Raw genomic sequence first — 27266 nt, 5'->3', positions numbered from 1 at the left:
TCATCTGCGAGGACGACACGAGAATACACGTGAACGTGCTTGGCTCAGTGCCGGGCCCCTGGGAAGCACTGTCAGCCGGCAATTACTCGAGCTTAAACTATCGTGCAAATTTTACAGTCCCCTCTACCCGATTTTAGGCAAGTCTTTCTTAGGAATAAAACATCTATTATGCAGCTTCCTGGGACTTCCCTGGTGGTGCAGTGGTTAGGACCCTGCGCTTCCACTGCAGGGGGCCTGGGTTCAACCCCTGGCTGGGGAACTAAGATCCTGCAAGCTGCACGGCGTGGCCCAAACAAAACCCCCCCCCCCCCCCCCCCCCCAAAAAAAACGTAATTATGCAGCTGCAGTAGGAGAACAGCACTCCCTCCTGAGCAGCACAGGCAGCGTGGGAGGAAGGGAGGTACTGGCTTTGCCCTAAGAGCTCTCCCTCCCTCTGCCCTAGTGCTTCTGGGAGGGGTGGTGCAGATGTGAAGTCTCCCCTTTCCCACCTGTGAGGCCCGCGACCCGACCGGAGCCCAGGCAACATGCACACGAAGGATGGTTTATTATTTGTCACTGGCTAGAGAGCAAGCAGACAGGCAGAGTAAAAAGATCAGTTAAAAAGTGAGTGTGGAGAGGTGCAGGCTGCAGCCACCATACTTGGCTTGAGCTGTATGAGGGGAAGGGTAGCACCGGGGAGATGCCGCTCCGTGGCCCAGGCTCCCCTCTGCTCCAGCTCATCCAGAGGGGACGAATCCGGTCCTCAGGCCTCCACACACCTGCCTGCCTTTCCCCCTTTGCTGCTTTTGGCAACTAAAAGGCAGGAGCTCCCTCCCCCAGGGTGCGCCCCAGGGCTTCCTCAGGCCTTCTGCACTGACCCCCACGGGCCTAGGCGCTGAGTGCAGCTGCTGCAGCCAGGCCCTCCCTCCTTAGCAGGAGCCGGGAGGGCTGGGACGCTCAGAGATGCAGGCAGGGGCGTGGGGGGGAATCTCCAGAAGCAGGGCTGGGGGAGGGGCCGGGATCATTCAGCTTCTGGGGCCCCTCGCAGCTGGAGGACCAGGGGCGGGATGGGATGGGGTTACTTTCCCCACCCTGAGCAGCTGGGTCACCAACAGACAAGACAAGTGGCAGGGCTGCACCCATCCTCTCCTGCCCAGGCCAGAATGGGCAGGGGCCTGGGAGGGGGCCTGCTTAGCTAAGCAGTTCCAAGTAGGTGACAGGGACCTTGCCCTTCTTGTTGCCTCTCTCGCCAATGAGCCAGTCAGGGTCCATGCCAGGCAGGCTGTAGACAGTGATGAGCTGGGGAGGGCGGAGAAGGAGGGTCACGCCCCGGCCAGGCAGAACTGGCCCCAGCCCTAAGGGGGAACAGACTTGCGGTCTCCCCTGATACATAGGAAACGACACCTCCTGAGCTGCTCACCTCCTCAGCTGCTCTACAGAGACAGATCAGAGAGGCTGCTTCCTCAGAGCTGGAGCCGTCTCTGCCTACCCGACCAGCCCCAGCTCTACCCGCAGGGCCACTCGGAGGCTGGAAGCCCGCGGTGCAGGGTCTGCAGGCCCCATGCCCCCAGCTCCAGTTTCCCGGTGCCCGTGAGCTGGCCCTCCCCCCGTCCTCGTGGCCCCCAGGCCTACCTCGTCAGCCAGCAGGGCCAGCTCGCTGCTGTCGGCCGCCTCGTAGTCATAGAGGACCCGGGCCTTCCGGGTCCCGCTGGCAGGAGGCGCCACCTCCTCCAGGCGGAGAGCGGCCTCCCCCGGAGGAGCCAGGCTGGCCACAGAGGGCCCCCCAGGCATAGTGGCCGCGGCGGTGGTGGGCGAGGTGCTGCTGAGGGGCGGGGAAGTGGGCTCTGTGGTGCCCACGAAGGTGCCTGGAAATCTGGAGAGGAGAGCGGGGGCACACCTCAGCAGCCGGGAGCCACACACCCCCGGGAGTCCCGTGTGCCCCGCCAAACACCAGCTAGGTCCACGGCCGCGGAGGCGAGGAGACCCCGCTACTTACATGGCTCCCTGGGAGCTGGCGGCATGAAAGGAAGAGGGAAACGGGGAATGTGAGATGCTCCCGCCATCCCCGCCACCCCCCACCCCACACAGTCTCAAGAAACCGCGCCAGAGGTCCCCAAGGCCAGCCACCTCGCTGTCATTGTGAGAGGGTGCCCGGGCCCAGAGAGCAGTGTGATGTCCCACCACAGTTGGCAGCCCTCCACCCCGCCCTGGGTGTCACGGGGCTTTCCGAGCTTGGGGCGGTCGGGGCTGGGAGCCAGGGGACCCCGGTGGGCACCTGCCCAGCTGTTTCTGTAGGTCCAGCATGTGGCGGTAGCACTGGGCATAGTAAGTGGTCTGAGACTCAACGAACTCATGGAGGCAGCGAAGGTGGTTCACCTGCGGGGAAGACGCCCATGGCTGACGGGGGGGATGCGAGGGGCCAAAACATCCCATTCCCCATCCTGTCCTCTGCAGACCCTGGCCCGGCATTCTGATGTCTTCTGCCCAGGCCACTTGCTCCCTGGGGTTGGAGGGAGGTACCCACCCTTTGGGACCTGCTCTGCCGAGGCTGAATCCCATCCTTACAGACTGCGGGCTCAAGCACACCCTTCCCCACCTGCCTTCGAGATCCAGGTTCACTCGCTGCCTCAATATGGACTAGTTTCATGGGGACACAAGGGGCGGCAAGAAGACGGTGGACGACAGAAGGAGGAAACGGGGGCAGGACTCACGTGCGTGCTACTGATTCCCTCCAGCAGGAGCCGGGTCACTTCTGCCTGCCGGTCAAACTCTGTCTGGGCCACTCGGAGCTCCTGCTCAGCCTGGGAAGGGTGGGGCATGAGCGCGAGAACAAGAACAGCCCCCCAGTTTCCCTCCCACCGCCTTCTCCCGCGCCCCTGAAGCCGCCCAGGGGCGGCCTCTTCTTCCCTTCTGTGGCAGCTGTCACTTCCCCCCGGGGATGCAGACATCGGTGGCAGGAGTGCACTTCCCACCCCTGACTTCAAGCCTGAAGCCCTGACCACTGGAGGAGCCCCGCTTGGACCCCACCCCCTCCTGAGGCCAGTTCCTGGACAAGCAGACAGAGCCTCGGGCGCCCTGCCTTGGCCTTTCATATTCATTTGCCCATCTGACGCCATCACGCATCAGGGACAAATCCAACCAACAGTTGCCTCTGGAGGGCCCACTGTGTGCAACAGGGCAGAGGTGAAGTGACAACCCCTACTGTGGCCCCAGAGAGTGAGGGCAGAGCCCAGAACTAGAAACAGACCTGCCCCTGACGGCAGCAGGTGAGCCTGGACTCCCGTTGCCCACCCCCTGCAGCCTCTTCCCTGAGCCCCGACTTACCTTGTCCACCTCATCATTCCAGAGCTGCGGAGACCACAAGAGGACAGGTCAGCGGGGGAGGGAGGGGGGCACCGGTCAGCAGGGGAGGGGAGGACGGCTGAACCCCAGAGCCCAGGCCCTGCCCCAGCTCCCTGAGACCCCAACCTCTCCCCAACTCCCTCCCCACAGCCCAACGAGGGGCTGAGGCTGGGGTGAGGCCTGGTGTGAAAGGGGGGGCTCCGACATCATAGTCCGTCTAGTCCCACATGCCACATGCGGGGAGGGGGGACAGCCAGCTGGGGAGTCCTACTTGGGTTTCTCCTACAGTGCCAGTCCCCAGGCTCTGACTGGGGTCTCAAGGGAGATTGAGTGTCCCGCACCCCACCCTGACACTTGGCTAAGGCTGGTGGGCTGGGAGGCAGGACTGTGTGACCCTGGACCAGTCACTGAACCTTTCTGTCCTTCGGCAGAGAAAGGCAGCCTCGTGCCCGAGTCACACTGGGGTTCAAAGGCACAAGGAAAAAACAGGGCCGTCTCCACCCTCCTGGATACTCCTCTTTCCACTCGGCCCAGGAAGGGGGGCGGGAAGTGTCATCCAGAGTCTAAAGAAGAAAGACCCCCCTCCCCCCCCCCACGGCTTAGGAGACCCATTTCTCCTGCCCGCTGCTACCCTACGATGTGACCTGAAATGCGGAAAGCAAAACAAGGCCAGCCCTTGGACAGATGTGTCCCACCTCAGTGCCGTTTAGCAAATCACAACACGGGAAGCAACCTCCACGTGGACACACGTCGGAGACCCAGCCACAGGGGCCCGGTGGACTACACTGTGGTTCACGCCCCCGAGGACAAATGACTGCACACAGCAACATGCTTATGACAGATGGAGAAGAGCCAGAGGGTCTTTGCAGAAGGTTGTCACCCGTTGGGGGGTGGGGTGGGGGTGGTGGAAGGGACAGAGAGAGAGAGAGAGGCAGAGAAAGACACAGTGGTGGTTTCGACAGGCATGATGGGATAGGTGTGATCTGCCTATTTCCCAAACTAAACAGTAAATACCACAAATCTCAACAGAGCTGTAGGAAGAAAAGACACCAAGACATTCAACGTCCTCCTGATCCAGCCCCGCCCATCCAACCTCCAGAGTCCCCGCCCCCGCCCCGCCCTCACGCTCAGCTTCAGGCCAGCTCGGGACACGCTCTGTTCTCCAACCTCTGGGCCTCGGGCCCAGGCAGCTCCTTCCCCCACCCAGCTGTGCCCTCCCACCCTCCCTGTTCAGTCTCAAGCACTTCCACAACACCTAGCAGATGTGCTATGGAGGCAGCTGGATGGACAGCGCCGTCCCTGTCTCCCATGACCCCGTGGCAGGCCAGGCCCAGACCTCCTCCCTCTCCTCTGGGCCGCACGGCCGGTCGCTCCGGGACGGTGAGTGTGGGAGGGGGCGGTGCCTGCTTTGGGGGGGTCGGGGCTGGGCAGACTCTCAGGTGCCCTGGAGGTGGGGCCGCTGCCGCCCCAAGTGCACCGGGCTGTGCCGCGCAGTGGGCCAGGCTCACCTTCAGCGCTGGGCAGGGAGAAGCAAGGCCGGCAACACGGGCACAGGGCACAGGGCACAGGGCAGAGGCGGGTGGACAGGACTTGCCTGACCAGGGGCGCGGCCCCTGCCTGCCCCTCTGGCTCCAGTTCGCTGCACATCAGGCCCAGGCCCGAGTGTGGGAGGGGAGGGGGAGCGGGGCGGGGCAGGGGCGCTTACCGCGGAGGCGCTGGCCGAGAGAATGTAATTACGAGGTCTAGTCTCCTGAAAGTCAGGCACCGTCTGGCGGGGAACAGAGTTCATGGGGGGAGGGGGTCATGCGGGGCCGGGGCCGGGCCGGAAGGCTGCCCTAGACCCTCCCATGGGAGATGCCAGGAGCCCCCGACCCCACGGACAGGAGGGTACAGACAAATACAACACGGAGCCCCCCGTTTCTCCCCAAGCCAACCACCTGCGGAGGAGGCGGGCCGAGGCGAGTCCAGACCAAGGTTACGTGGGTGGACATGCCTGCCATCAGGGCCCTTACCTGGGGCAAGCCACAGACGGGTCCAGCCCCTGGCCCGGCGGCCACGGACCCTCGTCCCCAGGCCCCGGCCTCACTCAGATGCCCCAACTAGACCCACCGTCCTCCCAACAAAGCCCGCCCCACCCAGCTCTCTCCGTCCAGAACCTCCACACACCACGTCTCTCGCTCCTGCAGCAAGGACCAGGCCCCTCTCCCCACAATGAGGATGGACAGACGGATGCATGGATGGACACAGTGACAGGCTTTCAACATTTGCAAAAAGCTGACTCACAGGCTCCAATGCCTGGCGTCCCCCCGAAGCAGAGGCTACACATGGTAGAGCCTCCAGTGGGGAGACCAGCTGCTTGCAAAACGCCCCGAGGACGTCCCCGGCCGACCAAGGCCGAGATGGGCAAACCAGAAGCAGCACAGCACGTGGGATAGGTATACTCACATCTCCCTCACACTGAGCCAAGTTACCCAAAGCAGAACAGAAAGGAACAAAAACAAAAGAGTTAGTGAGTCCACAGCGCAGGCGGGAGCAGGCCCCTGGGGTCACACAACCCTGCCCTCTGAAAGGAGTCCTGACACGTGTGTGTGTGTGTGTGTGTGTGTGTGTGTGTGTCTGTGTGTGTCTGTGTGTGTGTGTGTTGAGAGGGGTAGGAAGGACGGGGTGCACTGCTGGGCTGGAGTCCTCTGGGATGCTGTATCTGGGCTGCCAGGGCCCAGCTCGGGACGGGGTGTCCTGCCCAAGCCACAGACTCTGGGCCAACCAACTGGAGGGGAGGTCGTGCTGTCCCAGTAACTAAGGAAGGGCTCCCCTGCCTGGCTGATGTAGGAAGAGCTTGTCCTGGCCAAGTTACTCCAGAGAGGTGGTCCACCCCTGAGTGGCGGGGAGACTGTCCTGTCCAGGTGACTTAGACAGACATAGGTCATCCTGCCCAAGCCAACAAGACTCCAGTGGCTGAGCCCCTGCCTCCAGTTTGGACCCCACATAATTGGATGAGCCGGGACCTTGCCCACGGCTCTCGCCAGATGCACTGCCCAGGCTCCGCGGCCCCAGGTGGCCACACTGAGGGAGGGGAACGTGAGAAGGGCTGGAGGCTGGAACTCTCAGGGGAGCGGGGAGCCCAGGCCGGATGTTTCCACGGCGTGCCCTGGACCCGACCTGGGGATTCCCTCCCCAGGGCGTGAGGTGGCCTTTCGGGCCCTGCACCCCAAGCAGCCTGGCCACCCTCAGGCCCAGCTCTCCCAACCCTAGCCTAGCTCTGGTCAAAGTGTCCCACACTGTGTCCCATCGGCCTGGCTGAACAGGCCTCCGTGAGCCGAGAGTGAAGGGGGAGCGCAGACAGCCCAGGCCCTACCCAGTGCCGTGGGGCTCCCAGAGGGCCCCTCAGACACGCCCCTGGGCAGGCGGGTGGTCCAGCTCCGGGGCCCTCCGCACCACCACAGGGGAGCCTGAGCACAGGGCACCCTGCGACCAGCGCTGGAGCAGCAGGTGGGGGAGTTAGTAGGGGGAGCCATGCCCGGGCAGAGCCGGGAACAGAGCCGAGCACCCAGGGAGGGCAGGGCAGGGGCATGCAAGAAGCCAACTGGCTGTCGGTCTGGGGAGGCTGAGGGCCGCCCTGAGCCCAGGTCGGGGCACTGCTGGTCCGCCCACCCCATCAACGTCTGCCCTGGGTCCCAGGGCTCTGGGCCGCCAGGGGTCCGTTGCAGGTGGGGCAGAGAGGTGTGACCTGAAGTGGTCAGCCCAGAGCAGCAGCCCCCAGCCAGGCCTCTCCAGGCAGGGACAGGGGAGAGAAGTCATACCAAACACCAGGTCCCTTCACCCCCTCCTTGGCTCCAACCAGGACCGGTGGGGGGGGCGGGCAGGAGGCCGGCACGACACCTACCGTGGCTTTGGCTTCTGCGGCCTTGGCCTTCTTCAGCCGTGCTTTGCAGGCATCCAGGTCCAGACGCCGGTTATGGAGGAGCCGCCTCTCCTTCTGAGGGGGTGGGAACAGGGAACAGTGAGACCTGGGCAGCCCTGGGAGACCCCTGGCCCTGGCAGGACCAGCCCCCAGGACCATCTGGTCAAGACGGGGAAACTGAGGCCTGGACGGGGGGAGTCATCCACTCCAGGCCACTCAGTCCACAAGAGCCATGTCTGGGGAGGTCCCAGGAGTGCTGGGTCCCAGCATGGGCTCAGCAGCTATGAGGAGGGCTGCCACCATCACCAGGAAGCAAGTGGCCCCAGGCCCCTCACCGAAATCGTCTTCCAGTCCCCTTCCAGGAAGGTGCGCAGGGGTGTAAGGAAGCCGATGGAGGCCGTGTGGATAAAATCCCTCTCGGCGGCTCCCAGGCGCTTTTCTGCTTCTGCCACCTTGATCAGTGTCTTTCCTGAGAAACAAAGTGGAGGGGTGAGGAAGAGGGTCGGGCTCAGGCCGCTCTGACCCCCAGGAAGTAGGGGAGAGCTCAGAGAGAGATGTTCTGAGAGGCAAGAGCAGAATGGCTGGCCTGGGAAGATGTGGAAAATACATATCCATATACCTATCGACAAATGAACAGTGGGACGCCCGGAGAGCAGAATGCTACACAGCCATTAAAAAGATGTGTGTGGGGGGCAGGGGGGACTTCCAGAATGACAGGGTAAGGAGCTCAGCAAATCCTCTCCCCAAAAAGCAATAATAAAACTACACACAGGGACTTCCTTGGTGATCCAATGGTTAAGACTCCACGCTTCAACTGCAGGGGGCCCAGGTCCAATCCCTGGTCGGGGAACTAGATCCTGTATGCTGTGCAGTGCAGCCCAAAATAAAATAAAATTTTAAAAAAAGAATATCCTTTTAAAAAAACCACAACTGGACACAGTTCTCAAAAACAACGATTTCTGGACTCTGGAAGTTAACCTAAGGCAAATAACAAATTGAGAAGCATTTATTCCAGAACTTTTGGACCTTGGTAAAAACAATGGAGCCTGTGGCTTTTTGGCCTGGGGGTACTCCCATCTCCTCAAGCTCTGTGGTGCTGTAGCTCTAGCAGGGTGGGGCAAGCCCTGAGGGGGCTGACTTCATTTGGGCTGGAACACAGAAAAACCCATGGGACAGGACCACAAACAATAGTGATCTCAATGGCAAATAATCAGGAACATCACAGCTAACATGAAGCTGGAATACTGGTTGGAACAAGCAACAGAGCTGCCGGAAATTTAACAGGAGATCTGGGAAATGAGATAGTCATAGTGGGCCTTGATGAAATCCAGATATCTCTGGTGGTCTGGAAGGCTATGCGTGTGTATAGCACACTTGGGAGAGATGGGAGAGTACCCCAGCCATCAACTCATTCCTGGCTAGTGGGATGCTTTGCACATTCACAAACTAAAAGCTGGGCAGACATGTAAATTGCTTGGACTTTGAGTGTGTTCCCCAGCCCACTCATAGATTCATCAGTAAAGCCTTAATGGTGCAAGATGTTTAAGCACAACCTCTGATTAATCATTGGCTGACCACTAACATATGCTGACCTGGAAGAAACCCCTAGGAAGCTAGGCTTAAAAATAAAAAGGATAATTTAAAAAGAAAAACAAGTAGACATCAGTAGCTGCACACTGCAGAGAACACAGACTCTAAACAGTTAGCTCAGGCAAGTCTCTAAAGAAACAAACAAACAGCAGTAATAACTCAACAAAAATTACAAGACATGCAAAGAAATAGGAAAGTACGGACAGTACACAGGGAAAGAAAAGCAATCAACAGACACTATCTCCAAGGAGGCCCAGATATTAGACCTAACAGACAAAGACTTCTAAGCAGCTATTACAAATAAGTAAAAAACAAAACAAAACCCTGACGGTGGGGAGGGACAAATTAGGGTTATGGGATTAAACTACTATATATGTAATAGATAAACAACAAGGATATAGGGACTTCCCTGGTGGCGCAGTGCTTAAGAATCCTCCTGACAATTCAGGGGACACAGGTTCAATCCCTGGTCTGGAAAGATCCCACATGCTACGGAGCAACTAGGCCCATGTGCCACAACTACTGAGCCTGCGCTCTAGACCCCACAAGCCACAACTACTGAGCCCACATGCCACAACTACTGAAGCCCGTGTGCCTAGAACCCGTGCTCCGCAACAAGAGAAGCAACCTCGATAAGAAGCCGGTGCATTGCAACAAAGAGTAGCCCCTCTCTCCACAACTAGGGAAAGCCCACGTGCAGCAATGAAGGCCCAACACAGCCAAAAATAAATAAATGAATAAATTTATTAAAAAATAAAAAAGAATCCACCTGCCAAGGCAGAGGACACAGGTTCGAACCCTGGTCTGGGAAAATCCCACATGCCACAGAACAACTAAGCCCATGTGCTACAACTACTGAGCCTGTGCTCTAGAGCCTGCGAGCCACAACTACTGAGCCTGCATGCCACAACTACTGAAGCCCATGCACCTAGAGCCAGTGCTCCGCAACAAAGAGAAGCCACTGCAATGAGAAGCCCACACACCACAACGAAGAGCAGCCCCCACTCGCTGCAACTAAAGAAAGCCCGTGCACAGCAATGAAGACCCAACACAGCCAAAAATAAATTTTTTAAAAAAAGGATATACTGTATAGTGCAGGGAATTATAGCCATTATCTTGTAATAACCTATAATGGAATATAATCTGCAAAAATACTAAATCACTATGCTGTACACCAGAAACACATATTATAAATCAACTATACTTTAATTAAAAAATAAAAAACCTAATAGAAGCAATGTTTAAAGATTTAAGGAAAGTATGATCACAATGACTTCTCAAATAAGGAATGTCAATAAAGAGATTAAAACTATAAAAAAGAAATGAAAATTCTAGAGTTGAAAAGTATAACAACTGATAAGAAAAAAATCACTAGAAGGGTTCAACAGCAGATTTGAACTGGCTTCTTATCAGAAACAAGGGAGGCCAGATAGTGAGAGGATATATTCAAAGTGATGAAAAAACTCTCATCCAAGAATTTTATATACAGCAAAACTGTCTTCCAAAAGTGAACACAAAATAAAGACATTCCCAGATAAACAAAGGCTAAAAGAATTCATTGCTGGCAGACCTACCATAGAAGAAATACTTCAGGTTAAAGTGAAATGACACTAGATGGTAACCTGAATCTACATAAGGAAATACAAAGCAGCAGTAAAGGTAATTATATAGGCACATATAAAAGACAATATAAACTTTTTTCTCTTTTCTTAATTGATTTCAAAGACAACTACATAAAACAATAATTATAAAACTGTGTTGTTGAGATATAATGTGTATGACAATAATAGCACAAAGGAAGAGGGCGAGAAGGGAGTTATACTGGAGCAAAGTGTCTATATTTTACTGGAATTCAGTTAGTATTACTCCAAAGTAGATTGTGTTAAGTTAAAATGCATATTGTAATTTAAATTGTAAAACCACTAAGACGGACTTCCCTGGTGGTCCAGTGGGTAAGACTCCACACTCCCAATGCAGGGGATATGGGTTTGATCCTTGGTCAGGGATCTAGATCCTGCATGCATGTCGCAACTAAGAAACCCACATACTGCAACTAAAGATCCTACATGCTGCAATGAAGATCCTGAATGCTGCAACTAAGACCTGGCACAGCCAAAATAAATATAAATAAATATATTTTATAAAAACCCACTAAGAAAGATATTTAAAGTAAAAAAAAAAGCAACAAAGAAATTAGAATATTACACTAGAAAATATCTATTTAACTCAAAAGGAGGCAGTAACAGAGGATCAAACAAAAAACACCTGAGATACAGGGAGACAATAACGAAATGGCAATCCGACCACATCAACAATTACATTAAATGTAAATGGATTAAACACTCCAATCAAAAGGTAAAGACTGTCAGATTGGATTTTTTTAAAAAGATTCAAATATATGCTCTCTATAAGAGACATACCTTAAAGACATAAGTATGGTGAAAATAAAAGGACAGAAAAAGATACATGCCCCTGTTTGCATATAACAATATGAGAATAGGAGTGACCATAAGAGAACAGGAGTGGCCATACTACTATCAGATAAGCAGACTTTGAGACCAAAAAATGTTAACTAGAGACAAAGAGTAGTATTTTACAATGATAGAAGGGCCAATTCATCAGGGAGATATATAATTATAAACATACAGACCTAACAACACAGCTCCAAAATACATGAAGCAAACACTGACAGAATAAAGACAGAAATACTTCAACAGAAATAATTGGAGACTTTAATACTCTCAATAAAGGATGGGGCAATAAGACAAAATCAACAAGGATATAGAAGATAAACAACACTATCAACCAAGATGGCCTGACAACACTACCCTACAACATAAAGTACAATATCTAAGTGAACATGAAACATCCTCCAGTAGATACCACACACTATAGGCCATAAACAAGTCTTAACACATTTAAAAGGATTAAAATTATGCAAAGTATGTTTTCTGACCACAGCGACATTAAATTAGAAATCAACAACAGAAGGAAACTTGGAAAATCCATAAATATCAGGAAATTAACCACCACCCTGCTGGTGGGATGTAAAATCACACAGCCACTTTGGAAAACAGTCTGGCAATTTCTTAAAAGGTTGGTGGTCCAGTGGTTAGGACTCTGCACTTTCACTGCCGAGGGCCAGGGTTCAATCCCCGGTTGCGGAACTAAGATCCTGAAAGCTGCACAGCACAGCCAAAAATAAAATTAAATTTTAAAAAAAATGTTAAACATAAATTTACCATATGACTCAGCAATTCCACTCCTAGGTATATACCCAGTAGAAGTGAAGACATACATCCTCACAAAAGTTCATATGCAACTGTTTAAAGCAAAACAACCCAAATGTCTCTCAAATGGTAAGTGGACAAAGAAAATGAGATCAGCCCATACAGTGGAACACTCTTCAACAGTAAGAAGGAATAAAATCCTAAAACACATTATAACATGGATGAACCTCAAAGACAAGCCACGTGCAAAAAACAACATATCGCTTGATTCCATTTATATGAAATATTCAGAAAAGGCAAATTTACAGAGACAAAACCACATTGGGATTTCCCTGGTGGTCCAGTGGTTAAGAATCCACCTTCCAATGCAGGGAACTTGGGTTCGATCCCTGGTCGGGGAACTAAGATCCCACGTGCCGCGGGGCAACTAAGCCCGTGTGCTGCAACCACTGAGCCCACGCACTCTAGAGCCCATGTGCCACAACTAGAGAGCTCACATGCCGCAACTACTGAGCCCACGCACTCTGGAGCCTGTATGCCACGCAAGTAGAGAGAAGCCTGTGTGCCGCAATGAAAGATCCCGCATGCAGCCAAATAAATAAATAAATTTATAAAAAAACGACAAAAACAACAACGAAAAATAACAAAGCCACATTAGTTGTCTGGGGGTGGGAGTGGGACTGACTACAAGTAGACACAAGTTACTTTTTTGCAGGTGATGGAAATGTTCTTTAAATTGGATTGGGGGAGTCACCCAAGTCCAGGAAGCACAGAAAGTCTCATACAGGATAAACCCAAGGAGAAATACACCAAGACACATAGTAGTCAAACTGACAAAAATAAAGACAAAGAGAAATATTAAAAGCAACAAGGGAAAAGCAACAAATAACATACAAGGGAATCCCTGTAAGACTATCAGCTGATTTTTCAGCAGAAACTCTGCAGGCCAGAAAGGAGTGGCACAATATATTTAAAGTGATGAAAAGGAAAAACCTACAAACAAGAATACTCTACCCAGGGCTTCCCTGGTGGCGCAGTGGTTGAGAGTCCGCCTGCGATGCAAGGGACACGGGTTCGTGCCCCGGTCTGGGAAGATCCCACATGCCGCGGAGCGGCTGGGCCCGTGAGCCATGGCCGCTGAGCCTGCGCGTCCGGAGCCTGTGCTCCTCAACGGGAGAGGCCACAATAGTGAGAGGCCCGCGTACCGCAAAAAAAAAAAAAAAAAAAAAAAGGAATACTCTACCCAGTAAGGCTCTCGTTCAGATTTGATGAAGAAATCAAAAGCTTTACAGACAAGCAAAAGCTAAAATAATTCAACAGCACCAAGCCAGCTTTACAATAAATGCTAAAGGAACTTCCCTAAGTGAAAAAGAAAAGGCCACAACTAGAAACAAGAAAATTATGAAATGGGAAAGCTCACCAGTACAGGTGAACATACAGTAAAGGTAGGAAATCATCCACACACAAACGGGATATCAAGACCAGTAACTGTGAGAGAAGGAGAGCACAAGTGCAGGACAGCTGAAATGCATTTGAAATTAAGAGATCAGCAACTTAAAACAATCATGTAGTTATACAGACTGCTATATCAAAACCTCATGGTAACCACAAATGAGAAATTTATAACAGATACATACATGAAAAAGAAAAAGGATTCCAAACACAACACTAAAGATAGTCATCAGCGACTTCCCCAGTGGGCCAGTGGTAAAGAATCCACCTTCCAATGCAGGGGACACAGGTTCAATCCCTGGTCGGGGAACTAAGATCCCACGTGCCATGGGGCAACTAAGCCCGCACGCCGTAGCTACTGAGCTCACGCACCTCAATGGGAGAGCCTGCGTGCTGCAAACTACACAGCCCACGCACTCTGGAGCCCACGCACCACAACTACAGAGCCCACGTGCCACAACTAGAGAGAAGCCCACATGCTGCAACGAAGAGCCCACGTGCCACACTGAAAGATCCTTCATGCCGCAACTAAGACCCGACGCAACCAAATAAATAAATATTTAAAAAAATGTTTAATCCATCTATCCTAAACCCTTAAAAAATAAAGTCATCAAATCACAAGAAAGGAGGAAAGAAAAGAGGAAAGGAAGAAAAAAGACCTACAAAAACAAATCCAAAACAGTTAACAAAATGGCAATAAGGGACTTCCCTGGTGGCACAGTGGTTAAGAATCCGCCTGCCAATGCAGGGGTCACGGGTTTGAGCCCTGGTCCGGGAAGATCCCACATGCCACGGAGCAACTAAGCCTGTGCACCACAACTACTGAGCCTGTGCTCTAGAGCCTGCGAGCCACAACTACCGAGCCTGAGAGCCACAACGACTGAAGCCCGATGCCTAGAGCCCGTGCTCCACAAGAGAAGCCACTGCAACAAGAAGCCTGTGCACCGCAACAAAGAGTAGCTGCCTCTCGCCGCAACTAGAGAAAGCCCACACACAGCAACAAAGACCCAACACAACCAATAAATAAATAAATTAATTAAAATACGTAAATGTATAAAAAATGGCAATAAGAACATATACATCGATGATTACCTTAAACGTAAACAGATTAAATGCTCCAACCAAAAGACACAAATTGGCTGAATGGATACAAAAACAAGACACAAGACCCATATATATGTTGTCTACAAGAGACCCATTTCCTTTTTTTTTGGTTGTGCCGTGCAGCATGTGCGATCTTAGTTCCCTGACCAGGGATCGAACCTGCGCCCCCTGCATTGGAAGCACAGAGTCTTAACCACTGGACAGCCAGGGAAGTCCCAGACAAAACAGACTTTAAAATAAAGACTGCTACAAGAGACAAAGAAGGACACTACATAATGATCAAGGGATCAATCCAAGAAGAAGGTATAGCAATTATAAATATATATGCATCCAACACAGGAGCACCTCGATATATAAGGCAAATGTTAACAAATGTAAAAAGAGAAATCGACAGTAAACAATAATATGGGTCTACTTAAACACCCCACTTACATCAATGAACAGTTCATCCAGACAGAAAATCAATAAGGAAACACAGGCCTTAGATGACACATTAGACCAGATGGACTTAATTGTTATTTGTAGAGCTTTCCATCCAAAAGCAGCAGAATACACATTCTTTTCAAGTGTACATGGAACATTCTCCAGGATAGATCACATGCTGGACCACAAAGCAAGTTTTGGTAAATTTAAGAAAACTGAAGTCATATCAAGTATCTTTTTTGACCACAATGCTATGAGATTAGCAATCAAGTCCAAGAAAAAAACTGCAAAAAACACAAACACGTGGAGGGTAAACAATGTGCTACTAAACAACCAATGGCTCACCAAAGAAATCAAAGATGAGGGACTTCCCTGGTGGTCCAGTGATTAAGACTCTGCACTCCCAATGCAGGGGGCCCAGGTTCGATACCTGGTCAGGGAACTAGATCCCACATGCCGCAACTAAAGGAGCCCGCATGTTGCAACTAAAAGATCCCGCATGCCGCAACTAGGACCTAGCGCAGACAAATAAATAAATTAATTAATTAATAAAAAAAGAAATCAAAGATGAAATTAAAAAATACTAGAGGGAAATGAAAACACTATGCCAAAACCTATGGGACACAGCAAAAGCAGTTCTAAGAGGCAAGTTTATAGTGATACAAGCTTACCTCGGGAAGCAAGAAAAATCTCAAACAACCAAACCTTACACCTAAAGCAACTAGAAAATGAAGAACAAACAAACCTAAAGTTAGTAGGAAAGAAATCATAAAGAACAGAGCATAAATAAATAAATAAATTAGAGACTAAGAGAACAACAGAAAAGATAGATGAAACTAAAAGCTGGTTCTTTGAAAAGATAAACAAAATTGATAAATCTTTAGCCAGGCTCATCAAGGAAAAAAGGGAGAGGACCCAAATCAGTAATATAGAAATAAAAGGAAGAAGCTGCAACCAACACCACAGAAGTACAAAGGACTGTAAGAAACTACTACAAGCAACTATATGCTACTAAAATGGACAACCTAGAAGAAACGTACAAATTCTTAAAAAGGTACAATCTCCCAAGACTGAACCAGGAAGAAAGAGGAAATATGAACAGACCAATTACAAGTACTGAAATACAATTTCTGATTTAAAAACTTCCAACAAACAGAAGTCCAGATGGACCAGATGGCTTCACAGGAAAATTCTATCAAATGTTTAAAGAAGAGTTAACACCTATCCTTCTGAAACTATTCCAAAAATTGCAGAGGCAGGAACCAAACTCATTCTATGAGACCACCATCACCCTGATACCAAATACCGACAAAGATACCACACAAAAAAAATTACAGGCCAATATCACTGAAGAACATAGACACAAAAATCCTCAACAAAATACTAGCAAATTGAATCCAATAATACATTAAAAGGATCATACACCATTACCAAGTGGGATTTTTCTTCCTTTTTTTCAATATTTATTTATTTATATTGGCTGCGCCAGGTCTTAGTTGCAGCACGTGGGCTCTCAGTTGCAATGTGTGGGCTCCTTAGTTGTGGTGTGTGGACTTCTTAGTTGCAGCGTGCGGACTCTTAGTTGCGGCATGCATGCAGGATCTAGTTCCTTGACCAGGGATCGAACCTGGGCACCCTGCATTGGGAGCGTCGAGTCCTACCCACTGGACCACCAGGGAAGTCCCTGTAAGGATTTTTCAATGTCCGTAAAACAATCAGTGTGATACACCACATTAACAAATTGAAGAATAAAAACCATATGATCATCTCAATAGATGCAGAAAAAGCTTTTGATAAAATTCAACATCCATTTATGATAAAAACACTCCAGAAAGTGGGCATAGAGGGAACCTACCTCAACATAATAAAGGCCATATATGACAAACCCACAGCTAACATCATACTCAATGGTAACAAACTAAAAGCATTTTCTCTAAGATCAGGAACAAGACAAAAGATGTCCACTCATGCCACTTTTATTTAACATAGTTTTGGAAGTCCTAGCCACAGCAATCAGAGAAGAAAAAGAAATAAAAGAATCCAAATTGGAAAAGAAGAAGTAAAACTCTCACTGTTTGCAGATGACATGATACTGTACATAGAAAATCCTAAAGATGCCACCAGAAAACTACTAGAGCTAATCAGTGAATTCGATAAAGTTGCAGGATACAAAATTAATAAACGGAAATCTGTTGCATTTCTATACACTAACAATGAAAGACCAGAGAGAGAAATTAAAAAGAATAAAAATACCTAGGAATAAAACTACCTAAGGAGGACTTTCCTGGTGGCGCAGTGGTTAGGAATCCGCCTGCTAATGCAGGGGACATGGGTTCGAGCTCTGGTCTGGGAAGATCCCACATGCCGCGGAACAACTAAGCCTGTGCGTCATAACTGCTGAGCCTGCGCTCTGGAGCTCACGAGCCACAACTACTGAGCCCACGTGCCACAACTAATGAAGCCCGCGTGCCTGGAGCCCGTGCTCCGCAACAAGAGAAGCCATCACAATGAAGAGCAGCCACAACTAGAGGAAGCCTGTGCACAACAGCAAAGACCCAATGCAGCCAAAAAAAAAAGATAAATAAATAAATTTATTTTTCTAAAAAAAAGCTATCTAAGAAGCAAAAGAACTGTACTCTGAAAATTATAAGATGCTGATGAAAGAAATGGAAGATGAGGGAATTCCCTGGTGGTCCAGTGGTTAGGAACTAAGATCCCACAAGCCACGCGGCACAGCCAAAAAAAACACACCCAAAGATGACACGAACAGATGGAAAGATATACTGTGTTCTTGGATTGGAAGAATCAGTATTCTCAAAACGACTATACTATCCAAGGCAACCTACAGATTCAGTGCAATCCTTATCAAATTACCAATGGCATTTTTCACAGAACTAGAACAAAAAATTTTTAAATTTATATGGAAATACAAAAGACCCTGAATAGCCAAAGCAATCTTGAGAAAGAAAAATGGAGCTGGAGGAATCAGGTTCCCTGACTTCAGACTATACTACAAAGCTACAGTAATCAAAACAGTATGGTACTGGCACAAAAACAGAAATATAGACCAATGGAACAGGACAGAAAGCCTAGAAATAAAACCCATGCACCTACAGTCAATTACTCTACGACAATGGAGGCAAGAATATACAATGGAGAAAAGACAATCTCTTCAGTAAGTGGTGCTGAGCAAACTGGACAGCTAAATTAAAAGAATGAAATTAGAAATTCTCTAACACCATGCACAAAAATAAACTCAAAATGGATTAAAGAACTAAATGTAAGACCAGATACTATAAAACTCCTAGAGGGGGACTTCCCTGGTGGCACAGTGGTTAAGAATCTGCCTGCCAATGCAGGAGACACGGGTTCGAGCCCTGGTCTGGGATGATCCCACATGCCGCGGAGCAACTAAGTGCACGTGCCACAGCTACTGAGCCTGTGCTCTAGAGCCCACAAGCTACAACTACTGAGCCTGTGTGCCACAACTACTGAAGCCTGCGCACCTAGAGCCCATGCTCCACAACAAGAGAAGCCACTGCAATGATAAGCCTGTGCACAGGAAGGAAAAGTGGCCCCCGCTCACCACAACTGGAGAAAGCCTGCGCACAACAATGAAGACCCAACGCAGCCAAAAATATATATAAAAAACAAACAAACAAAAAGTCCTAGAGGAAAACATAGGCAGGACACTCTTTGACATAAATTGCAGCAGTATCTTTTTGGATCCGTCTGTTAGAGTAATGGAAACAAGAACAAAAATAAACAAATGGGAATTAAACTTAAAAGCTTTTGGTTAGCAAAGGAAACCAAACCAAAGGAAACAAAACGAAAAGACAACCTACAAGATGGGAGAAAATATTTGCAAACGATGCAACTAACAAGGGATTAATCTCCAAAATATACAAACAGCTCATACAGCTCAATATCAAAAAAACAAGCAACCCAATCAAAAAATGGGCAGAAGATCTAAATAGACACTTCTCCAAAGAAGACATATAGATGGCCAAAAGGTACATGAAAAGATGCTCAACATTGCTAATTTTTACAGAAATGCAAATCAAAACTACAGTGAGGTATCTCCTCACACCAGTCAGAATGACTATCATCAAAAAGTCTACATATAATAAATGCTGGAGAGGGTGTGCAGAAAAGGGAACCCTCCTACACGGTTGGTGGGAATGTAAACTGGTGCAGCCACAATGGAGAACAGTATGGAGGTTCCTTTAAAAAGTAAAAACAGAGCTACCATATGATCCTGCAATCCCCCTCCTGGGTATATATCCAGAGAAAACCATAATTGGAAAAGCTATATGCACCCCAATGTTCATTGCAGCACTATTCACAATAGCCAAGACATTGAGGCAACCTAAATGTCGATCAACAGGTGAATGGATAAAGAAGATGTGGTATATAAATACAATGGAATAGTACTCGGCCATAAAAAAGAATGAAATAATGCCATTTGCAGCAACATGGACACAACTAGAGATTATCATACTAAGTGAAGTTAAGCCAGACAGAGAAACACAAATATCATATGATACCACATATATGTGGAATCTTAAAAAATGATACAAATGAACTAATTTACAAGACAGAAACAGACTCAGAGACACAGAAAACAAATTTATGGTTACCAAAGGGGAAAGGGGGGGTGGGAGGAGGGATAAATTAGGAGGTTGGGATTAACATATACACACTACTATATATAAAATAGATAACCAACAAGACCCACTGTATAGCACTGGGAACTACACTCAATATTTTGTAATAACCTAAAAGTGAAGTATTTGAAAAGGAATATATATTTATGTTGTGTGTGTGTGTATAACTGAATCACTGTGCTGTACACTTGAAACTAACACGATATTGTAAATCAACTATACTTCAATTAAAAAATTAATTAAATAAAATTTCAAAAACACAAATTGGATTGGGGGATGTTTGTTCAATTCTGTAAATTCACTAAAAATCATCAAATTACACACTTAAAACAGGTGTACTTTATAGTGTATAAATTGTACCTAGATAAAACTTAAAAAATAAAGCTTGAGGTGACTCTCTAAGTGCTGTGAACAGATTATCTGTAGTGCAATGCCAAGTTTAAAAATCAGGTTGCAGAACAGTACACATAACATGATCCCGTTGAAAAATACACACGAACCAAACCTGGGTAAGGGAGGTTTCAATTTTTTTTGTTCGTTTTTTGGCTGCACTGTGCGGCATGCGGGATCTTAGTTCCCCGACCGGGGATCAAACCTGTGCCCACAGCACTGGGAGCGCAGTCTCAAGCACTGGACCACCAGGGAAGTCCCGGGAGGCTTCTATATTTTACTCTATTTTCATCTCCATTGATTGAGGTGTTTACAAGCAGAATGAATCCAGGTATCATGTGTGCAAATTAAAAAACAGAGAAAGGAAGGAGAGAAGGGAGGGAAGAAGATTCGTGCCAGAGACCGTGACCCCCGACCCTGGCTGTGAGGACTGGCTCACCGTACGGCGTGGTGGGCCCCAGCTCACTGGCCGCCTCTGCCATGTACTGAGCCAGCAGTTCCCCGTTGGTGACCCTCGAGGGCACCTTCCTGTCCAGCTTCTCATACAGGAACTCCTCCACTCGGGCACCTGCGGGGAGACGGCAGCCAAAGCCACAGGGCTCTTCGGTAGGAGCCCAAGGATGAAAGTCATGGTGACAGAAACAGATCCAGACCAGGGCCTGCCCACAGGGGCGTCCAGCCTGGTGACTTCCAGAATACTCTCTTGCTGATTCTCAACTGTGTGAGACTGGCACTTGACCCCGCGAAGCCCTCACTCTAGAGAGGAAGAAGCCACGGCTCAGACACGTGAAATGCCCGCCCGAGGTCACACAGCTGAAGGCAAGTGCTACCCCTTCCTGCCCCACAGCTTCTCCCTCCTTACACTATGGACTTGCAGGGCATAACACACACGTGGGCAATGCCCTGGCCTGGCCCCAGAAAGCTCTCAGCACACTCATCAGCTAACCGCAGACATACAGGCAGACAAGTCCCACGACCCCAGGCCAGCCAGCCCCTCTCTTCCCACAGGTTCTCCTGCAGCTGCGTCTGCCTGCACCACGCTGCGTGTGACTCTCGGCAAGTCCTCTTTCATCCCTGAGCCTCGCTGCCTTCCCTCCAGTGACCTGGCTCCCGTTTCTCCTGCCTCTTCTCCCAACTGTGTTTTAGTGTCCAGGCATTTCTTCAACTCCTCTGTGTGACACTTAGCATTTCCACTGTCCCAGAGAGCGCATCCTGGAGCCCAACACTGAGTCTGCTGTTTTCTTTAAGTGGGACCCCCCAAAACAGCAGCCTTAAGCCCCAAGAGTCTAACCCAAATCCCACCTGCCGCCCAGGCCCACCTGCACGGTCTCAGCAGCTGGGGCTCCTGCCCGCTGCTTCCCGCCCCGAGCCCGGGGCCGGCCCATGTCCACTCACTGGGGTTGGGTTGCAGCAACACCTCTGTCTGCCTCAGGATTTTCTCCGTCCAGTTCTTGGTGCTGTCTGCCCGCGCCAGAAGGTTCTCAAACTGGGCATCAAGCTCGGTCTTCTCGGCCTGGCCGAATTTCTCCTCTGTAAACTGTGGGGAGAGCACACAGGGCGGAGGGCTCAGAAAGGGGGACGGAAGGAGCACCCCTGCCCCGCCCATCTACTCCTCCCACCTGGCTGGAACTCAGGCCCCAAGGTCAAGAAACTTGCTCTGCCCCGGACCTGCTCTGTGACCTTGACCAAGGTGCAACCTTGCCCTGGGCCTCAGTTTGTTCCTCTGTGAAATGAGGTGGTTGGACCGGAGTTTGGGGATAATGGCTCCTTTTGGAAATCCAATGAAAGATACAGACTCCCTCTCCCCAAAAAAGCACATCAAAATCAGACATACAGCTTAGGGTGTAAGGAACCCTTGGGAGCCTACCACTAAGGGTCCCCCCAGCCTGACTCTGAAGGAAAGCACTTGGTTACAAGTGCTCAGGGAACAAAAGGGGCACAGAGCAAGGTCTGGGGTTATCAGGATGTTCCAGGGGCAGCTGGGAGCCACAGGAAGGGGATACCAAGGGAGGGAGTCAGAGGAACCCAGGTTCCAGAATCAGAGGGACTTGATTCAAGTCTCAGTCTGATGAGCTGTGTGACCTTGGGCAAGTGGCTTTGCCTCTCTGAGCATCAGTTTCCTAAGCTGAAAATGGTAATAATAAGTAGTAGCATCTCCCTCATAGGTTGTAAGAATGAAATAAAAAAGATGTGGATAAGACATGAAGGCTAGGATCTGGCCGGCAGGCAGTGCTCAGTGTAAGAGCTGATGCTGTTAAGAGCTGATGCACAGAGAGATGGCTGCGAAGGAAGGGGAATGCGGAGGGCGGGGGAGGATGGCCACATGGCTGGCCTCCGGTTGCCTGGAGTGGTAGATGGGGAACAGCGCCAGCTCATCAGAGCCAACTGCTGGGCACACCCAGGGCCCAGAAAGCTCGGCAGCCCCGCCCCAAGGCCAGGAAAGGACCAGGATGTCACAAGGGTCCCCCTTCAGAGCTGGCAGAAACCATGGGGGCCACCTAAGAAAAACCAGAAACCGGCCCAAGTCCTGGCCTCTCTGATCTCAAAGGCCCCGTCCAGCCAAGGGGAGGTCACAGGCAAACAGCAAAGGGGTGAAGACCTGCAGGAGTAGATCAGCTCTGACAAAAACAGACACTGCCCTCAGGCCGGCCAAGTTTCCCATTTCACAGAAGATGCCGCTGAGACTGAGTAAGAGGCAGGCTGTGCTGGAGTCACATAGGCTGGGGGTGTGGAGGCCCTTCCCAGATGACTAGGCAGCGGTGAGGCATCCAGAGGCCAAGGACAGGTCCAGCTGCAAGGGGCAGGAGGCACCTCCGGTGGTCAGGCTGCCCTGTCGGGCTGCTCCAGCTCGGCAGCCATCAATTATGCATGGGGGCTTGGGTTTCCCTCTGCAGAGCTGGGTGGGCCAGGGTTAGAGCCTGCGGCTCCTCACCTGGGAACCAGCTGCTCCTGGCCTCCTCCCGGTCTCCCGACTCCTCTTCTTCGTCACATTCCCCAAGCTGGGGCCTCCCCGAGCCAGGCCCTGAAGAGGCCTCACCTCACCCAGACCCTTCAGGGGTTAGCATTACCCCATTTTGCAGATGAGAAAATCGAGGGTCAGGGTCAAAGTCACCTCTCTGGTCCTCAGTTTCCCCCCGGAGGATGGGGATAACAGGACCTATCTCACAGAATATTTGGAAGGTGCTTAGTTTCGTGGTCAGCACACAGTATAGGCCTGATAAACGTCAGCTGGCGTCATCATCATCGTCAATAAAAGGTCCCCCTCAGGTCCCTCCTTGACTCTCAGGAGCCACCTAGGGACATCCTTACCCTGCTGGCACCAGCCAGTATGATTCAGGCGATTGTGTCACCCTCAGTGTGCACCTCAGCATCTCCCCTTCTTTCCAAGGTTAATGGCAGCACTCCCCGCCGTGCCACCTGGCCACTCGTCCCTCACACGACACACCCACCCAGGTTCAAAGTCCCACCGGGCTTTCCCAACATCTTGGGCATCCTTCCCACGTTCACCGCTGCCTGCCTGGCTCGGATGAGAACGAGGCCACAGCCTCCCTGGCTTTTATTATCATTACTCCTACCACTGCTATTAGTAATACTGCAATTACTACCAACAGCATTAGTACTAGCACTTCCACTGCCCACTCCCACCCCCACTGGCATCTTACCCAAACATGCCGTAGGTTTTCCTGTCTCGGTGCCCTTAGCTGGGCTGTTCCCATCACCTGGACCAACTCGGCAAACCCCTCCTGACCTTCAAGGCACAGTTCAGGGACTGAGAAGCCATCCTAGAATCTCCCATGCAAAAGGGATCTGGCCTCTGGATTCTTATCCCAGGGCCAAGGTCCAGTTCCCTACCGGATGGGGATGAGGTGAGGCTCCTAGAAGTGTCCTCAACACATGGAGGGGCTGAGCGCTTACCCAGCATGTCATGCGTAGGTAGGTGGCACCTACGCAGAGGAGCTGCCCACACGTTAATAATAAACCACCCCCATCCCTCCTGGCTGACTCCTACTCCAGGGCAGACTGGCCTTAGGAGGGTCCCGAGTGTGCTCTCCTGCCCAGGTGACATTTCAAGCCCTTCTCTCTTCTGGCTGCCACCCCGCCCCATCCCTGCCAAGAGGAAGGGCCCCGGCTTCAGAGGCTGCTCCCTGCAAGATGGCAGCAGCAGGGGGTGGGCGTGCAGGGCCAGAGAAAGCCTCTATTTATAAAGCTCCCAGCTCCCTCCTCCACTCTGGAGGCGGGGGCCTGGGCGCTGGCTCCCACTCCAGTATGGGCGAACCAGTGGGCCTGCCCACCCCCAGGAGAAAAGAGGCCACAGGGACCAAGCTTCCCCATACCCCAGGCTCTGCAGGCCTGGCCAGGTCAGGTGCTAGGGCCCCAAAGTAGCAGGAAACTGGCAGATCAGGTTCTTCCCAGATGTGGGAGATAAAGTGGTTGCCATACCGACACTGGGGAGAATTCTCTACCTTCTGAATGGACAGGGGCTGGCCAATGAACTCCAGGCTGCTAGCATCCCCACTAGGGCTGGGGTCCACGGCAGGGCTTCGAACACAGAGCAGCAAACCCTCTCTGGGGCGCAAATCCTCAACGGGACACTGTGCTTTCTAGTAAACATGGGCGTGTGGGCTTCTAAGAGACTGTCTGGGGCTGGGCTCCTCCAGAGAACCAACAACCAGGGCAAGGACAAACAACAGAATCTGTTCCCAGAGCGCTGTGACGGGCCAAGCCCCAAGGCAGCAGCCACCCTGGGAGGCAGACTGGTGCGACCCCTGATTGACAGAAGGGAACACGGAGGCTCCGAGACTTGCCTAACATCACATGCTGCACAGCTGCAATACTAACCACGTTACACCAAGAATGACTTGCCTTTAGTGAGCATGTTCACGGGGAATGCCTGGGACACTCACATCCATGCTGGGAGGGAGGGACTGCTAAGGCCATTTTTCAGACTGAAAAACTGTGGCCCAGAGAGGTGACGCCCCTGTCTTCAAAGTCACTAGAGGGGCCTCCACACCCACAGCTGACTCCCGGTCTTCACCGTTACACTCAGCTGCTTCTGTTTTTTCCCTTGTCCCCAAATGGATAGGACTTGTTCTAATCCCAGCATCACCCACTGTACAGCTTCCCAAGGAGGGCATCCAGCCAGCCCCCGGGGCCTGGGGAAATAAGAGAAACAGGCCTCCCACGGAGCAGAAAGTAAATAACCCCAGCCCTCCTGGCTTCCGGACTATCGAAGCGTGTAAAAGGGACCTGAGGGAATCAGTACCACCAGTCCATTGCACAGGTGCGGAGACTGAGGCTCAGAGAAGGGGTCAGGGCGGGTGCACGAGTCCTTAGGCCTGAAACTCAGGCCTCCCAACGCCTGCCGGGAGTCAGAGTCACCGCTGGGCAAGGGCAAGGAGACAGGAACCGCCTGGGGCCCTCTGCCCTCCTCAGCGGAGCCCCCCACCGGGGGCGGGGCGGGCGCCAGGACAGCGGGACTACCCGGCCGGCGGGTCGAAATGGTGGAGGCTGACACCTCCCCCGCGGCAGCAGGGCCGAGGCAGGCCCGGCTCACTCCCCAGGCCTGGGCCACGCTGAGGGTGCGGCCAGTGTGGCCGGCCGCCCCGGGCTCTTTCTCTCTACTGGGCACCGCAAAAGAAGGAGGGGCTGGGGGGTCGGCTAGGGCGACTTCGCAGCGGGGAAGGAGCGGCGGCCGCGAGGGCCTTCTCCCGCGGCCCCGGGCTCTGCTGCAGGGGTGCCCGCCGGCCGCGCGGGGCCCAGGGTGTACGGCCTCACCTGCACGGCCCGGGTGAAGAAGATGCCCGCGTCCGACGCCAGCTTCTTCATGTTGAAGTCCATGGCGCTCCGCACGGCCGGCCACGTCCGGCCCGTGCGCCGCCCGGCAGCCCCTGGCCCGCCGCCGCCAGCCCGCACCGCGCCCACCTGCTGCCGGTGCTTTGGCTCTTAGCGCGCCCCCCTGGCCCAGCCCCAGCCGCCTCCGTCAAGCTTGCCCGAGCGCGCAGGGAGGGGCACCGGCCGCGGGGGAGGAGCCTCCGGGGGGCGGGGCGGGGCGGGGCGGAGGGGGCCCGGCTTGAGGCTGCTCGCGGCTGCCACCTGCGGCCGCCGCCGGGCCGGCCTCTCGCTTCCTCGTCCTATGGCCCCCGCCCGTTTGTGCCTCTTCCCTTGGTCGATTCGCATCCTCCTGGCCTGCTGGGCCCTCTGGCTCCCTATTTCTCGGCGTCTTTTGACCTGGATCTTTCTGTGTCGACCATCACCACCACCTTGACCTCTCTAGCCCCCCCTCCTCTTCTGCCCCAACCTTGGTGACACTAAGGACAATTGAGCCAGGGGATAGGCCAGCTGGGGACTGGTCCTCCACCGCTGGGGAATGGCTGTTTGGCCCCCGGAAACCCTCTGGTTCTCCAAAGTTGGGTGAGGGTGTGTGCAGGAGTTAAGGGGAAGGAAGGAGAAGAGAAAGAGGGGCTTCCGTTCAGCCCAGGTGGAGGAACGTGCTTCCCTCCAGGCCTGGACATGTGCTGACCTTGAACCAGCTTCTCACAGCCCCAAACAGGCAAAAGGATGGCCTGCACATACATTTCCCCCCCTCCCATGGGGCTTGGCAGGGGCTTATTACCTGTTTCCACTGCTCCCCGCTCTCTACGTCTAGACTTCATCTTCTTACCCAGTGGAGAGTTCTGTTCCTGAACTGGTACCCTTTCCTCTCTGGCTCTGTCCCCTGGATTCCTGGCTTCGATTATCTCCCTGCACTTATACCAGCTCCCCATCTTCAACCCCAGCCTGTCTGTCCAGAGTGAGTTTCAAGTCATCTGGAGGTTTATGAAAAAATCCCTGGGCCCACTCCCAGCCCTGGTTCTCTCAGTTCAGGTGGAGCCCGGCAGGTGGAGTCTTGAAAAGCTTCCAGGTGACTTAAATGTGCACCACAGGTTCAGAACTACTGATCTGCATTATCTACATGGAGCCATCATCAACTTTTGTGTCACTCACACACCTGCAGTTCATCATCTCTATGTGTTTCCTTGTGTGTTTCTATGTGTTCAGTACGTATTTCTATTTGTATTGATCACTGACTTATTTACCAGTGTCTGTCTGTAGCTAACTATATCATTTATTTAGCCAGCATACAATCATATTATCTTTCAAGAGCCATAAATCAATGTAGTTACATGTTCATTCATTCAATAACCACAT

General features: G+C 51.6%; 1 protein-coding gene across 14 annotated transcripts; it reads right to left on the bottom strand.

Moving 5' to 3' along the window:
• Nucleotides 1-527: 527 nt before the first annotated feature.
• On the bottom strand, nucleotides 528-26095 carry SH3GLB2 (SH3 domain containing GRB2 like, endophilin B2). Of its 14 annotated transcripts, XM_027104595.1 has the most exons (13): nucleotides 25854-26059; nucleotides 24542-24679; nucleotides 21474-21615; nucleotides 20518-20646; nucleotides 7558-7691; nucleotides 7205-7297; nucleotides 5027-5089; nucleotides 3304-3327; nucleotides 2691-2780; nucleotides 2255-2355; nucleotides 1976-1990; nucleotides 1612-1852; nucleotides 528-1278 (listed from the first exon to the last, which is right to left on the bottom strand). In XM_027104595.1, the coding sequence occupies exons 1-13, from the start codon at nucleotides 25914-25916 to the stop codon at nucleotides 1171-1173; spliced, it is 1341 nt and encodes a 446-aa protein (XP_026960396.1). In that variant the 5' UTR covers nucleotides 25917-26059; the 3' UTR covers nucleotides 528-1170. The 14 variants fall into 14 exon arrangements, with proteins under 14 accessions (XP_026960396.1, XP_026960400.1, XP_026960399.1 ...); XM_027104599.1 differs by lacking the exon at nucleotides 5027-5089 and having other exon boundaries at nucleotides 25854-26060; XM_027104598.1 differs by lacking the exon at nucleotides 3304-3327.
• Nucleotides 26096-27266: the final 1171 nt, after the last annotated feature.

This window comes from Aethalodelphis obliquidens, unplaced genomic scaffold (assembly GCF_003676395.1).
Source record: "Aethalodelphis obliquidens isolate GAN/ISIS:26980383/991018 unplaced genomic scaffold, ASM367639v1 scaffold7, whole genome shotgun sequence".
NCBI classification, from domain to species: domain Eukaryota; kingdom Metazoa; phylum Chordata; class Mammalia; order Artiodactyla; family Delphinidae; genus Aethalodelphis; species Aethalodelphis obliquidens.
Note: the sequence above shows the minus strand (reverse complement) of the source record. Positions and strands in the feature narration are given on the sequence as shown.